General features: G+C 37.8%; 1 protein-coding gene across 2 annotated transcripts in view; it reads left to right on the top strand.

The window, feature by feature from the left end:
* Positions 1-6,628, top strand: part of LOC134338184 (serine incorporator 1-like) — a 66,126-nt gene extending 59,498 nt beyond the window's left edge. For both annotated transcript variants that reach the window (XM_063033817.1, XM_063033818.1), the window contains exons 8-10: positions 1,624-1,774; positions 3,728-3,940; positions 6,201-6,628. In XM_063033817.1, coding sequence (XP_062889887.1) covers positions 1,624-1,774; positions 3,728-3,940; positions 6,201-6,339 — 503 coding nt within the window. In that variant the 3' untranslated portion in view covers positions 6,340-6,628. The remainder of the gene's footprint in view (positions 1-1,623; positions 1,775-3,727; positions 3,941-6,200) is intronic.
* The last annotated feature ends 7,938 nt before the right edge of the window (positions 6,629-14,566 follow it).

Genomic DNA, 14,566 nt, shown 5'->3' with positions numbered 1-14,566 from the left:
TGCCAGTCCTAGAGAACCTGAGTGAATAGGTTAGAAATTTGTTTCATAAGACCATAAGGTATAGGAGCAGAATTAGGCCATTTGGCCTATCAAGTCTGCTGTGCCATTTCATCATGGCTGATCCAATTTTCCTCTCGGCCCCAGGCTTCCGCCTTCTCCCCGTATCCCTTCATGCCCTAACCAATCAAGAATCTATTAACCTCTGCCTTAAAGACTTGGCCTCCATAGCTGCCCATGGTAAAGAATTCCACAGATTCGTCAAATTGCTCCTCATCTCCATTCTAAAAGGACACCCATCTATTCTGAAGCTGTGTCCTCTAGCCTTAGACTCACCCACCACAGGAAATATCCTCTCCACATACACTCTATCATTTCGTAGAACGTAGAGGATTGAGGGGAGATTTGATCGAGGTATACAAAATTGAGGGGTAAGCAGGCTTTTTCCCACTGACATTGAGTGAGACTAGAACTAGAGGTTATGGGTTAAGTGTGAAAGGTGAAATGTTTAAGGGGAACATGAGGGGAACCTCTTCACTCAGAGTGGTGAGAGTGTGGAATGAGCTGCCAGCGCAGGTGGTGAATGCGATTTTGATTTTAATGTTTGAGAAGCTTGGATAAGTACATGGATGGGAGGGGTATGGAGGGCTTTGGACCGTCAGCCGGTCAATGGCACTAGGAAGTTTAAATATTTGGCATGTACTAGATGGGCTGAAGGACCTGTTTCTGTGAGGTAGTTTTTTATGACTGAATCTATGTGACCCAATCAGCCCTGACCAATGAACCAGGTAAGTTTAACAGAGCAATATAGCAGTGTTTCTATATCAGGGAGAACACAGCTATTTTTAAATATATAGCTGCTTTTTTTTTTACCCCTGATTCAGCGTTTCTAAGATTTTTAATTTCTTTGTTATGGAATGATGTAATGAAAACCTGGAACAAACATGTTTGATCTATCTTAACATTGTGCAATGGATTACATTACTATACCACCTTCAGTTCTAAAAGAAAGTTAGAGGTGGAACAAGGTTTTAAATAAAATGGAATAAAAGGAAGATTGAAGCTTAATCTCTCCTTTATCCCATTTTACTTAGAAATCAAAGAAAGCAATGAGAAAACATTTTGCACAGATGTATTTCAATTTTTGAAATATATTAAAACATTAGTTCATTAAAACTGATTCATTGAATTTCTACTGTGGTTCAGTGCAAGACTATATTTATGAAGTTAGGTCAACAACTTAAACAAAATAAAACACAAAGCCATTTCAAGACTTGCCGGCACTGGGGTATTCTGGTAGATTGAATTCAACTGGAGTCTGAAATAAGGTTGGGCAATCCTAATCCAATTCCTATTTAAAGAAGTCTACATGATAAATATTACTCACAATTTCACTTTGGTGGAGACAATCATGTCAGCTTGGTAAGAACTGAAAGTATTCTCCATGTCAGCTTGGTAAGAACTGAAAGTATTTTTTTATGTATAATTTTATGGAGTATTTTCTGCAGATTCGGTGTAACATTGTTAAACTTTTTTTTTAAAAGGGCAATGGTCACTGTTCACTTTTGTTTATCAGTGTATTAAGAAATAATCCTGTTCTAACACTATTTACTGTTTATCCTATAGACAGAAATTGCAACCCTAGTTTGCTGAGTATTGTCCATCAAACTACTAGCAATTCAACAGTTGCACCACCCTCCAGTCAAGTGGTCCAGTGGTGGGATGCCCAGAGCATCGTTGGATTGGTCATCTTTCTTAGCTGTGTGCTTTATTCAAGGTCAGGTTCTCCATGCCTTTTGTTTTATTCTCCAAGTAAAAGGGTCCTCATATATCTTAACACTTTCACTGGTTCAGGTCTGTAAAATATTTCATCACCTAATAAATAATAATCAGTAGATACATATTAATCTAGGCATCTACTAATTGTTATTTATTTGGTGATGAAATATTATTCCCAGATCATAGTTCAAACTTAAACTACTTTGTTACTCTGGGGTCAAACTTGTCAGTGAGTTGTGTAGTGTATGTACCAATGTCACAGGTAGTGGTCTCCTTTGATACTCTGGGGTCAGGCATGTCAGTGGGTTGTGCATTTACATTCTGTTGAATCTCCATCTATTTTCTGATCCTTAGGGTTCTTCCAGGATTCAAAAATGGCGAGCAGTCTTAATTCCAATATTTCAGTGTTTTAGAGTACAACCAAATACTAAGCAAACTAAATAAAGAGTTGAGAAATGATGCTAATAGGGGAATTAATGCTAAGGCAAAAGAATAAAGATGGCACTTCTGAAAAAGCTATCACTTCTATAGATAAGATAAAGAAATTCCTTAGATAGGAATAAATAAATTAATATGCTACATAATTAAAACAATTACATCACATGGATAATATGCTAATATTTAGCCAATGAAAAATGAAAAATGGTGCTAAACTGTTATTTAGCTGCTGTACCACTTTCTGCCAATGAGTGTGAAAAAATACGAATTTGTTTAAAAAGTACAAACCCGGATGAAGGGTCTCTGCTCGAAATGTTGAATGTACTTTTTTCCATTAATGCTGCCTGGCCTGCTGAGTTCCTCCAACACTATGTGTATTGCCTGGTTTTCTGCATCTGCAAATTTTCTCTTGTTTGTTATTAAAAAACACAGTGGTTTCCAACAATACCATTGTTGGAGGTAGTGGTCTCCTTTGTTACTCTGGGGACAGGTGTGTCAGTGGGTTGTGCAATGTACGTTTCTGCCAGTAGTAACAGAACGGTGTAGATAGTATGAAAAATATGGTATTTCTAGCTTGCTATGTCTTTACCTTAATATATAGTGGCATTGAAGATAAACAGTCTAAATACATTTTTTAAGTAAAATGTGTTAATTTTATTCAGCGCCTGATTTGCAAAGTAACTTTCTTTCTCTTTAGTACTTCGCCAATCTTCCTCAGTATTTTTCATATCCCAATGTAACCAAAACATAATATTTCCCAGGAAAAACAACTTATTGTGGATTATTCTTTTATTTTGTTTTGTACATTTTAGATATGAACTTGTTTTCAGTATACTGGAAATTGAGAGTGACTTGATGTGAAGCAAAGGACAGATCAATTATTGACAATCAATTCAGCTACCTTGTCTAGCTTTTCCTGGGCAGCTTTATATCTGAACTCCTCAATCCAGACTCTGACAACCCATTCCTTTCGTTATCATTAGAAGTCAAATGTAACTTTTACATTTTGAATTACTCTGGTGGTCTTTAAATTTTAACAGTAGAGAAAAAAATGGCCAGAGAATGAGAAATGAAGCAAAATTAAATTTTAAGTACTACATGGCACAATAATATAGTGGTTATTATAATGCTTTACAGTACCAGCTGTAAGATTGGAGTTCAAGTACCACTGCTATCTAAAAGGAGTTTATATGTTCTCTTTATAACCATATGTGTTTCTAGGTGCTTCAGTTTTCTCCCACATTCAAAAAATGTATTGGTTAGGGATAGTAAGTGGCACCAGAAGCATAATGACACTTGCGGGCTGCCCCCAGTACATCATTGACTGTGTGGGTTGTTGACACAAGCGACGTGTTTCACTGTATGTTTGAATGTACATGTGACAAATAAGGCTAATCTTTTATCTTTTAGCAGGTAAAAGTTTATAGATTGAGATTTTTTAAAAATGTCACATGAAATGTTCTTTTTTCAATTGCATTCTTTGATGGTATAAACCTTTTTTGTATGTCTGCAGTATCCGATCTTCCAGCAATACTCAAGTTAACAAGCTGATGATGACTGAAGAAGGTGAAGGACCACTGACAGACACCTCTTCTCCCCATGAAGAGGGTGTTCATCAAGCCGTGGATAATGAGCAGGATGCAGTCGCTTACAGCTACTCCTTCTTTCACTTCTGCCTTTTCCTGGCATCTCTGTACATTATGATGACGCTTACTAATTGGTACAGGCAAGTGTCATTGTTAGCATTAATAACTGTGCCTTCTGCCCTGCTGTAAACTGCATAAAACTGAAGCTCATGATGCTGTTTTCAGAAGAGCTTTAAAATGTAATTCCCATGGTTTTGTTTTGTAATTCTTTGAAGGAAGATCCTACTACTTCCGATAGATTGTTCTGTGAAGCCAGAGAACTTCCTGGAGGAAAGACTGAAATTGAAAGAGTAAAGCACATCCCAGGGAGAGCACAAAGCTGGTGTTGTTATCTCCTGACCATTCAGTACAGCAGTGAACCACATTCACTTGAAGAATGGACTAGTGGTTCATTTACTATGGCTAGATTAACTGGTTCAAAATTCAGGATTGTTTAATGAAATTTTCAGTGCACAGGTATAAAGGGGAATGAAATAATTGTTACTCCAGATCTGATGCAGCCCAGGCCAGAAAAAAGCACAATAAGATAAAGAAAACAATAATTAAACACAGTAAATTTAAATGCATAAGGTAGTTTATATAAACTGAGTATGTGTATGTAATGACACTCCATACAGGAGTGTCTGTACATGACAGGAATGATGAAGTAGTGAAGAGTAATTGGTCTTAGCAGGGGAACATTTAAAAAAAAAATTCCAGGGTTGTTGCTCCTCATTGTTCTTTAATGACTCACCTCGAGAGTGTGAGTATGCATGTCAAATCAGAACCAAATACAGTAGGTCCTGGCTGAGCAGTCTGAATTTTGCAATTTCCTGTCGGCAGTGGAGGTGGAATGATCGCTGCTCCCTAGGTGAGCACCTTTCATATTTCCTGTTCTTTTGTTTATCTTCTGATGTACCTGTAGTTATTTAAGTTATAAAAATCAATTGTTTGAGGTAAATTTATAGAAATCACTGTTGTTAGACAGTTTTATTTCTTGCTCAGATTATTTTCCAGCATGTGCATGAATTTAATTTATTTAGACAATAGACAATAGGTGCAGGAGTGGGCCATTTGGCCCTTTGAGCCAGCACCGCCATTCACTGTGATCATGGCTGATCATCCACTATCAGTATCCAGTTCCTGCCTTATCCCCATAACCTTTGATTCCACTATCTTTAAGAGCTCTATCCATCTCTTTTTTGAAAGCATCCAGAGACTTGGCCTCCACAACCTTCTGGGGCAGAGCATTCCATATATCCACCACTCTCTGGGTGAAAAAGTTTTTCCTGAACTCCGTTCTAAATGGCCTACCCCTAATTCTTAAACTGTGGCCTCTAGTTCTGGACTCACCCATCAGCGGGAACGTGTTTCCTGCCTGCAGCAAGTCCAATCCCTTAATAATCTTATATGTTTCAATAAGACCCCCTCTCAGCCTTCTAAATTCCAGAGTATACAAGCCCAGACGCTCCAATCTTTCGACATATGACAGTCCCACCATTCCGGGAATTAACCTTGTGAACCTACGCTGCACTCCCTCAATAGCAAGAATGTCCTTCCTCAAATTTGTAGATCAAAACTGCACACAGTACTCCAGGTGTGGTCTCACCAGGGCCCTGTACAGCTGCAGAAGGACCTCTTTGCTCTTATACTCAATTCCCCTTGTTATGAAGGCCAGCATGCCATTAGCTTTCTTCACTGCCTGCTGTACCTGCATGCTTGCTTTCAGTGACTGATGTACAAGAACACCTAGATCTCGTTGTGCTTCCCCTTTTCCTAACTTGACTCCATTCAGATAATAATCTGCCTTCCTGTTCTTACCACCAAAGTGGATAACCTCACATTTATCCACATTAAACTGCATCTGCCATGCATCTGCCCACTCACCCAGCCTGTCCAAGTCACCCTGCATTCTCTTTGCATCCTCCTCACATTTCACACTACCACCCAACTTTGTGTCATCGGCAAATTTGCTAATGTTACTTTTAATTCCCTCATCTAAATCATTAATATATATTGTTAGATTGTTAATATATATTGTTAGAGGGAGTTAGATATGGCCCTTGTGGCTAAGGGGATCGGGGGTATGGAGGGAAGGCTGGTGCAGGGTTCTGAGTTGGATGATCAGCCATGATCATACTGAATGGCGGTGCAGGCTCGAAGGGCCGAATGGCCTACTCCTGCACCTATTTTCTGTGTTTCTATGTTTCTATTGTAAACAGCTGCGGTCCCAGCACTGAACCCTGCGGTACCCAACTGGTCCCCGCCTGCCATTCCAAAAGGGACCCGTTAATCGCTACTCTTTGTTTTCTGTCAGCCAGCCAATTTCAATTTTTATTCCTTGTGCTTATTTTTTTCCAGTCCCAACTCTGATTACTCAACACTGCAGAGTACCTGGCCGGCTGTTTGGGTGAAGATCTCTTCAAGTTGGGTTGGACTCCTGTTGTACCTGTGGACGCTGGTTGCTCCTGTCATACTGCCAGATCGTGATTTCACTTAAACACAGAAGAGTACTGGTTGGAACTACTTCCCTTTTGTTGATTTGTACCTTTGCCTTTCAGCTGAGTTCACTTAGTGTATTCACTGTAGATAAACCTCATGGTAACTTTATTATCTTAATATTGAACTTTAAATAATCCTTGCAGAATTGAAGTTCCATGTCAAACTAAGTTAGTCATTTTTTTCTTGGGCATTTGCAGTGCAATTTTTTGTTACCTTTTTGCTGCTTTCAAATCTCTGTAATGGGATTTCTGCACATTTTATGGATAATTGCTTCCCCTCCCACCACATTTTCTTGATAATAATAGTCATGTTTGGAGCTGATAGGCATAATAATATATTGAAATTTCTTGCACTTTTTGCAAATCACTCTTTTTTACATTATTGAATCCTGTGCCCACATGATAACTGCCTGTGGAATATGATCATGTTGTAATTACACCCATCTGCCCTTGGATATGCTGCCAACAACAGGGAGATCCAGTTACTACATGGAGACTTGTAAATATGCAGCAGCACTTAAAATGGAATTATAAAGGTAAGGTGAATTGTATGGTGCTTTAAGGAGTTGTGTGCTCTAACAAGACACCTGTTGACATAACTCTGCTTCTTCTCAAGATTACACCTGTACTGGGGGCGTCACGTGATGACGTGAGATTGAGACGTGTAAATTCAGCTCTCCCGCAACAAATCAGTAAAGTACCGTTTAAATAAAACAAAGTTGGTAAATATTTTTTGAAAACTATTTATAAACTTTGTAAGACTACTTTACGGTATGCCTCTTAAACCGCAACAAAAGAAGTCTGCTGTTGCGAAGCAGCCGCGAGACGGGAAGAAAAAAGGGCCTACTGCAACGATGGAGACTTGGACTCAGGTTGGATCTCCTTCGGTAGAACAGGGAGCAATGGCGGTGGCGGAGGTTGCTCCGAAGAAGACAACGGAATTGCGCATGCGCAAATCGACACAACGCAAACTACAAGAACCGACACCCTCTGCAATTGAAAATGACTCAGAGTCAGAACTGGATTCTGCAGAGAACACAGATGAAGAAGAGGAGGAAGAATTGGAAGCGAGTGGAAGTAAAGGAGATGATAGAGACATAAGAGAGGCTGTATTGCGATCAACGGCTGAATTAAGGAAAGTAAGAGAAGAGCTTAGCGATACGAAGAGATGCTATAATAAAGTTATGGAAAGACAGGACAAAATGGAAAAGAAGCTTCAGAAGATGGAAAGAGAAATGGGGCTTATGAATGATAGAGTGGAAAAAACAGAAAATGATTTGCTTGTCTGGAACTCGGAAAGAAACCGACTCTTGGAGAAAGTGGACATGTTGGATAATTTCAGTAGACGTAATAATATAAAAATTGTTGGTCTTACAGAAGGTATGGAAGGAGAAAAGCCAATAGAATTTTTTCAAAGATGGATCCCGGAAGTTTTGCAAATGGGAGAGGAAGCTCGATCAATTGAAATTGAGCGGGCACATAGAGCTTTAAGACCAAAACCAAAAGATGACCAATATCCACGATTGATTTTAATAAAATTCTTAAGATTTCAAGACAAGGAAAGGATTCTACAGGCGGCTGTGCGAGCTGCCAAAGATAGAAAAGGGCCATTGATAATTAAAGGGAAAAGAGTTTTTTTCTACCCTGATATAAGTTACGAACTTTTGAAGAAAAGGAAGAAGTTTAATCCAGTGAAAAAAACCCTATGGGAGTATGGTTATCAATTTATACTGCGTTATCCTGCAACTTTGAAGATTTTTTTGTCTGGTGGAGAAAAAAGATTTTTTGATGACTACCAGAAAGCAGAGCAGTTTGTGCAAGACTCTCTGAATATTCACCAGATACAAGAACAAACTCAGGAGAGCGAGATGGATTGAAGATGAAGATTGGGTTTAAGAATGGATTTGTTGGATTTTTGAAGCTGGATGAATGTATAAATATAGTATTAATTATATGAGGGGGGTAAGAAAGGTTAATACTGGAGGAAATTAGCTGGGAATAATAATACTAATTTTGTTTATATATATATATAACTTTTTTTGTTGCGGGGGAGCTGGAAGAAGCACTGATCGATTGCTACGTTAATCATGTGTGCAAGCGTGGCTTTTGCCGCGACCCGTAAAATGGAGGGGGGTAGTGTTGTGTATCTTTTCATTCACAACATTAGTGGGGGGGTATTTTTTTTTTTCTTTTTTTTTCTATCTTTTTTTTTCTCTTTTTGCCTGGAAGGTTGGGGGGGGGGGGGGAACACATAGCATCATGGTGAAGTTTAAAGTGATTCCCCAAGGAACTATGAGAGTTGAGAAGATAAGTAATGTTTTAGATTGGAGTAACTTTGTTAAGAACAATGACTAATTTATTGAATTTTTTGAGTTTTAATGTTAATGGGCTTAATGGACCAGTGAAAAGAAAAAGAATCTTAACATATATTAAAAAAAAATGAAGATAGATTTAGCTTTTTTACAGGAAACGCACCTAACAGAAACAGAACATCAGAAACTAAAGAGAGATTGGGTGGGTAATGTTGTTGTAACCCTGTATTATTTCTATTAGGTGATATTGAAGGGATAAAACCGAAACTTAAATTGAATAAATATCAGAAAGAATTTATAAAAATTGCATTGGCAGTAGCTAAGAAGACTATAGCAGTTACTTGGAAATCTGATTCGTATTTAAGTATGGATCGTTGGAATAATGAAATGGCTAGTTCTATTCCACTTGAAAAAATTACTTATAATTTAAGAGATAATTATTTAACATTCTTGAATATTTGGCGCCCTTATTTACAAAAGATAGGATGTCATATTTAAGTGCTCTGACAAAGAATTTGGTTACTTGGGGAAAATAACGAATAATTATACCAAATTTATTTTGAATCCCATGGAGCATGTGGAAACCTTCCAATACCCAGGCGGCTCTTTTTTTTTTCTTTCTTTCTTTTAGGTAGGACTATATATATGGGGGGGGAGGGTTAAGGGGAGGGGGGGTGGGTAGATTTTATCTTTTCATGTATTCTTTTTGAAAATTCAATAAAAATTATATAAAAAAAAGAATACACCTGTACTTCTCTCCCAGGGACAATACCACAGCCTTTAAAAGTAAAATATTCTTATTTTGCTTACCCCCAAATGGCAGATATAATTTTATCTACAAAATTGTATCAAATATCTACGTTATTAATTAAAATGGATGGTTATTGGTATTTTTTCAGTATTTATTTGAAGGATTTCCATGAACCTGATTTTGAGGAATGTCCTGTGATGAAGGAAACATGTTACTTTTTGGCAGACTGTGTAGAGATATGTCAAAGCATGAATTTATTTATCCATAAGATGAATGGAATGAAATGGTATGCAGAAAGCTGAAGTGTTTACTGTGTGGTTTAGAAAGAACAAATTGCTGGAAATAACATAGGATGGAAAGTTTTAAAGGATTTTTTTAGTAATTCATAGAAATTGCTTTAAATTATGCATTATATACATGCATTATAGAATACAAATAGGTAAAAAAAGGAGAATCCTCACTGACAGTACTTTAAACTGAATAAATAACTGATCTCTGATATGTTCAAATTTGCATTTATTTTGTTAGAGGTAATGACAGTACTGAGAAGATAAGATTCAGTTAGTCTGGCTCCTAGCGTAACTGATTTATATAGGAATGAACAGTGGAATGGTGCATGGGTATTTAATGTTGGTGATTTAATTCCCTCCACATTGGTCTCCTTAAGCAAGAATGTTTGTTTTTTTTTCAGATAATTCTAATGTTGGAAAGGAAATGTTTTCTACGCAGTGTTTAGCTTTCTTTCATAATGGGTATCTTGGAAGGTGGGAAACTTAAATATTTTTGTGTATGTAGATATAACAACAGTGTTCCTGATCTCATGTGTCAATGGAATTTTGGATAATCTTGTGCAAGCAACTCTGTAGGAAGTTGCTGTTTACTTTTGAACCCTCCTCTGCATATGAAATCATTTGAAAAATGGAAAATCTTTTGCTTTTATTTTCCCTTGTGCATTGTAAGAGGAAAGTATCAGAAGTAGTTACATTGTACGTATTGCACCAATTATTATGTAGTAATCTAATACAATTCACTGAATTTATGCAACATGGTATCTGCCGATACTTGTGAACTCAAAAAATGCTGGATTGATTATGTCTACCACATTTAAATATTCCTTATTGTGGCAAATGCCTAAATGATTTTGTTATATAACATAGAATGATCTTGACATTTTGTATCAAACATTGTATCTTTGTAGCTATCATGATTTTTCTGTATCTAATTAAACAGGAATTATTAAAGTCAGTTATAAAGTAATCTTTATTTGACACCATTTACGATTGGCTTCTAATGCTTAAAAATGTGGCTATTTCAGAAGAGCCATGACTGGTGCAGGTCATTTGTTGAGGACAATGAATTATTGGAGTCTTAGAAAACATACAAATTGCAATGTCAAAAGGCCATTTTTACATACATGTAAGTTGTATGCAGTGCATTGCTACGGCCAATTACGGTTGACTTTTGAAGGAAGCCTATCATAAACAGAAGGAATAATTTTTTTTTGTAATTTTCTTTATATTTACTTATTTGTAGGTCTCATCATTCTCCCATTTTAGAGATGATTTTACTGTGTGTAATATTTTGTATAATAAAATCTTTACAGTGATAGGTATAACTCCAAGCAGAGAAGTGAAGTGTCTTTGAATGGACATAATCAGCAGTTCATGTACAAACCCCATTTCCAGAAAAGTTGGGATATTTTCCAAAATGCAATAAAAACAAAAATCTGTGATATGTTAATTCACGTGAACCTTTATTTAACTGACAAAAGTACAAAGAAAAGATTTTCAGTAGTTTTACTGACCAACTTAATTGTATTTTGTAAATATACACAAATTTAGAATTTGATGGCTGCAACACACTCAACCAAAGTTGGGACAGAGGCATGTTTACCATTGTGTTACATCACCTTTCCTTTTAATAACACTTTTTAATCATTTTGGAACTGAGGATACTAATTGTAGTAGATTTGCAACTGAAAATTTTGTCCATTCTTGCTTGATATAAGACTTCAGCTACTCAACAGTCCATGGTCTCCGTTGTCTGACATACATTTTCAATAGGAGATAGATCTGGACTGGCAGCAGGCCAGTCAATCTACAAAGCCACACTGTTGTAGCCCGTGCAGAATGTGGTCTGGCATTGTCCTGCTGAAATAAGCATGGACGTCCCGGGAAGAGATGTTGCCTTGATGGCAACATATGTCTCACTAAAATCCTAATATACGCCTCAGAGTCAATGGTACCTTCACATGCATGCAACTCACCCATGCTGTGGGCACTGATGCACCCCCATACCATCACAGATGCTGGCTTTTGCACCTTTCGCTGATAACAATCTGGATGGTCGTTTTCATCTTTGGCACAGAGAACTCGATGCCCATTTTTTTCCGAAAACTAGCTGAAATGTGGACTCATCTGACCACAGCACACGGATCCACAGTCTTTCAGTCCATCTGAGGTGAGCTCGGGCCCAGAGAACTCGTCAGCGTTTCTGCATAGAGTTGATGTATGGCTTCCTCCTTGCGTAATACAGTTTCAAGTTGCGTTTCTGGATGCAGCGAGGGACTGTGTTGAGTGACAATGGTTTTCCGAAGTACTCCCAAGCCCAGGTGGCTATAATTGTCACAGTAGCATGACTTTTCTGTGCACTTTTCAATCTTATTTTAACCCTGTCCCAACTTTTGTTGAGTGTGTTGCAGACATCAAATTCTAAATTTGTGTATATTTACAAAATACGATTAAGTTGGTCAGTATTTTGTCAGTTAAATAAAGGTTCACGTGAATTAACATATCACAGATTTTTGTTTTTATTACATTTTGGAAAATATCCTAACTTTTCCGGAAATGGGGTTTGTAGAAGGATGTTGTCATTTCAATATGATCATGAATGCCAGTACAAAGCATTTCTGATCTGAAATCTATCCACTTCCTAAAATTATCTCTCTAGATCCTCCCTTCTCTTCATCCTTCTTAATTATCTTGCTTGAATCCACATCAACTGTGACTGAGGTGCAATGAAATGATTGTCTGCCTTCCACATTTTATTATGGGTACGATGGATTTTTTACTTCAGATTTTTTAGATAAGGCAGTTTACTTTTCACCTCAGTAAATAGTCTATTCTAACTAGCAACAGGTTTGAAATGTCTGCTCATGAATATGTGAAACTCTCAAGGTATAAAGCTTAATTTTCTTACTGAACAGAGGGCTGTCTGGCTTTTGGTTCAGTTTTATTTGGCAGCATCTGCTAAGTGCTTTGATCTTCTAAAGTGAGTTCTTCTGATCTAACAATGACACAGATTGGAAATTCACCAGCTGATGATACCTCAGTACCTATGTGTCAGCCATGGCTCAGTTGGTAAAACCATTGCCTCAGTACTACTGCTTCCTGTGCTTTCCTTCTGGATTGAGGATGATATAGTGTACTTCAATTCATTTTTTAAAAATTTGAGGTGTCTGAAGCTAGTATTCTAAAGCTAGGATGATGCAACTGTGGCTGTCAAGGGAAGACGAATCCAACATAAAAGCAAAAGAGAGGGCATATAATAGAGCAAAAATTAGTGAAAAGTTAAAGGATTGGGAAACTTATTAAAAACCAACCCTAACCCTAAGCAACTGAAAAGCCATGGAGGGAGAGATGAAATATGAAGGTAAGCTAGTCAACAATATCAAAGAGCATACCGAAAGTTATTTTCATACATAGTAAAAGAAATGACAGTAGGTATTCGACCAATGGAAAATGACACTGGAGGGGTAGTAATGGGGCACAAGGAAATGGCGGATGAACTGTATAAGTATTTTGCATTATTCTTTATTGTGGAAAATGCTAGCAGTATGCTGAAAGTTCGAGAGTATCAGGAGGTAGAAGTGAGTGCTATTACTAGGTTGGGAAGCTGAAAGGTCTGAAGGTAGATAAGTCACCTGGACTAGGTGGACTACACCCTAAGATTCTGAAAGAGGTAGTCGTGAAGAGATTGTAGAGACATTAGTAATGATCTTTCAAGAATCACTTGATTCTGGAATGTTTCCGGAGGACTGGAAAATTACATATGTCATTCAATTCTTCAAAAAGAGGAGGGATAGAAGACAGGAAATTAAAGGCCAGTTAGCCTTATCTCAGTGATTATGAAGGTGTTTGAGTTGATTGTTAAGGATGTGGTTTTGACGTACTTGGAGGCACATGGTAAAATAGGCCAATGTCGACATGGTTTCCATAAGACCGTAAGACATAGCAGCAAAATTAGGTCATTTGGCCCATTGAGTCTACTCCGCCATTCAATCATGGCTGATCCCTTTTATCCCCTTCTCAGCCCCACTCCCCAGCCTTCTCCCCATAATCTTTGATGCCGTGTCCAATCAAGAACCTATCAACCTATCTACCCGGAAACCTGGCCTCCACAGCTGTGGTTGGTAGTGAATTCCGCAAATTCACCACCCTCTGACTGAAGAAATTTCTCTGCATCTTTGTTTTAAATGGACTCCCCTCTAACCTGAGGCTGTGCCCTCTTGTTGTAGATACCCCCACCATGGGAAACATCCTTTCCACAACTACTCTGTCTAGGCCTTTCAACATTCAAAAGATTTCAGCGAGTACAAGCCCAGAGTCATCAAACATTCCTCATATGATAACCCTTTCATTCCCAGAATCATCCTTGTCAACCTCCTCTGAACCCTCTCCAATGCCAGCACATGCCTTCTTAGATAAGGAGTCCAAAATTGTTCACAATGCTCATGATGAGACCTCATGAGTACCTGATAAAGCCTCAGCATCACATCCTTGCTCTTATATTCTAGACCTCTTGAAATGAATGCTAACATTGCATATGCCTTCCTCACCACGGACCTTACCTGCAAGATAACTTTTGGGAGACCTTGTACAGAACACCCTAAGTTCCTTTACATCTCAGATTTTTGGATTTTCTCCCTGCTTCGAAAATTGTCTGCATATTTATTTCTACTACCAAAGTGCATGACCATGTATTTTCCAACATTATATTTTGTTTGCCACTTTCTCACCCATTCTCCTAATCTGTCTAAGTCTTTCTGTGGCCTATCTCTTTCCTCAACACTACCTGCACCCCCTCCAATCTTTGTATCATCTTCAAACTTGGCAACAAAGCCATCTATTCCATCATCTAATTCATTGATATGCAGCATAAAAA

The sequence above is a fragment of the Mobula hypostoma genome, chromosome 26 (genome assembly GCF_963921235.1).
Source record: "Mobula hypostoma chromosome 26, sMobHyp1.1, whole genome shotgun sequence".
NCBI lineage: Eukaryota > Metazoa > Chordata > Chondrichthyes > Myliobatiformes > Myliobatidae > Mobula > Mobula hypostoma.
This window is presented reverse-complemented; position numbering and strand designations above follow the sequence as displayed.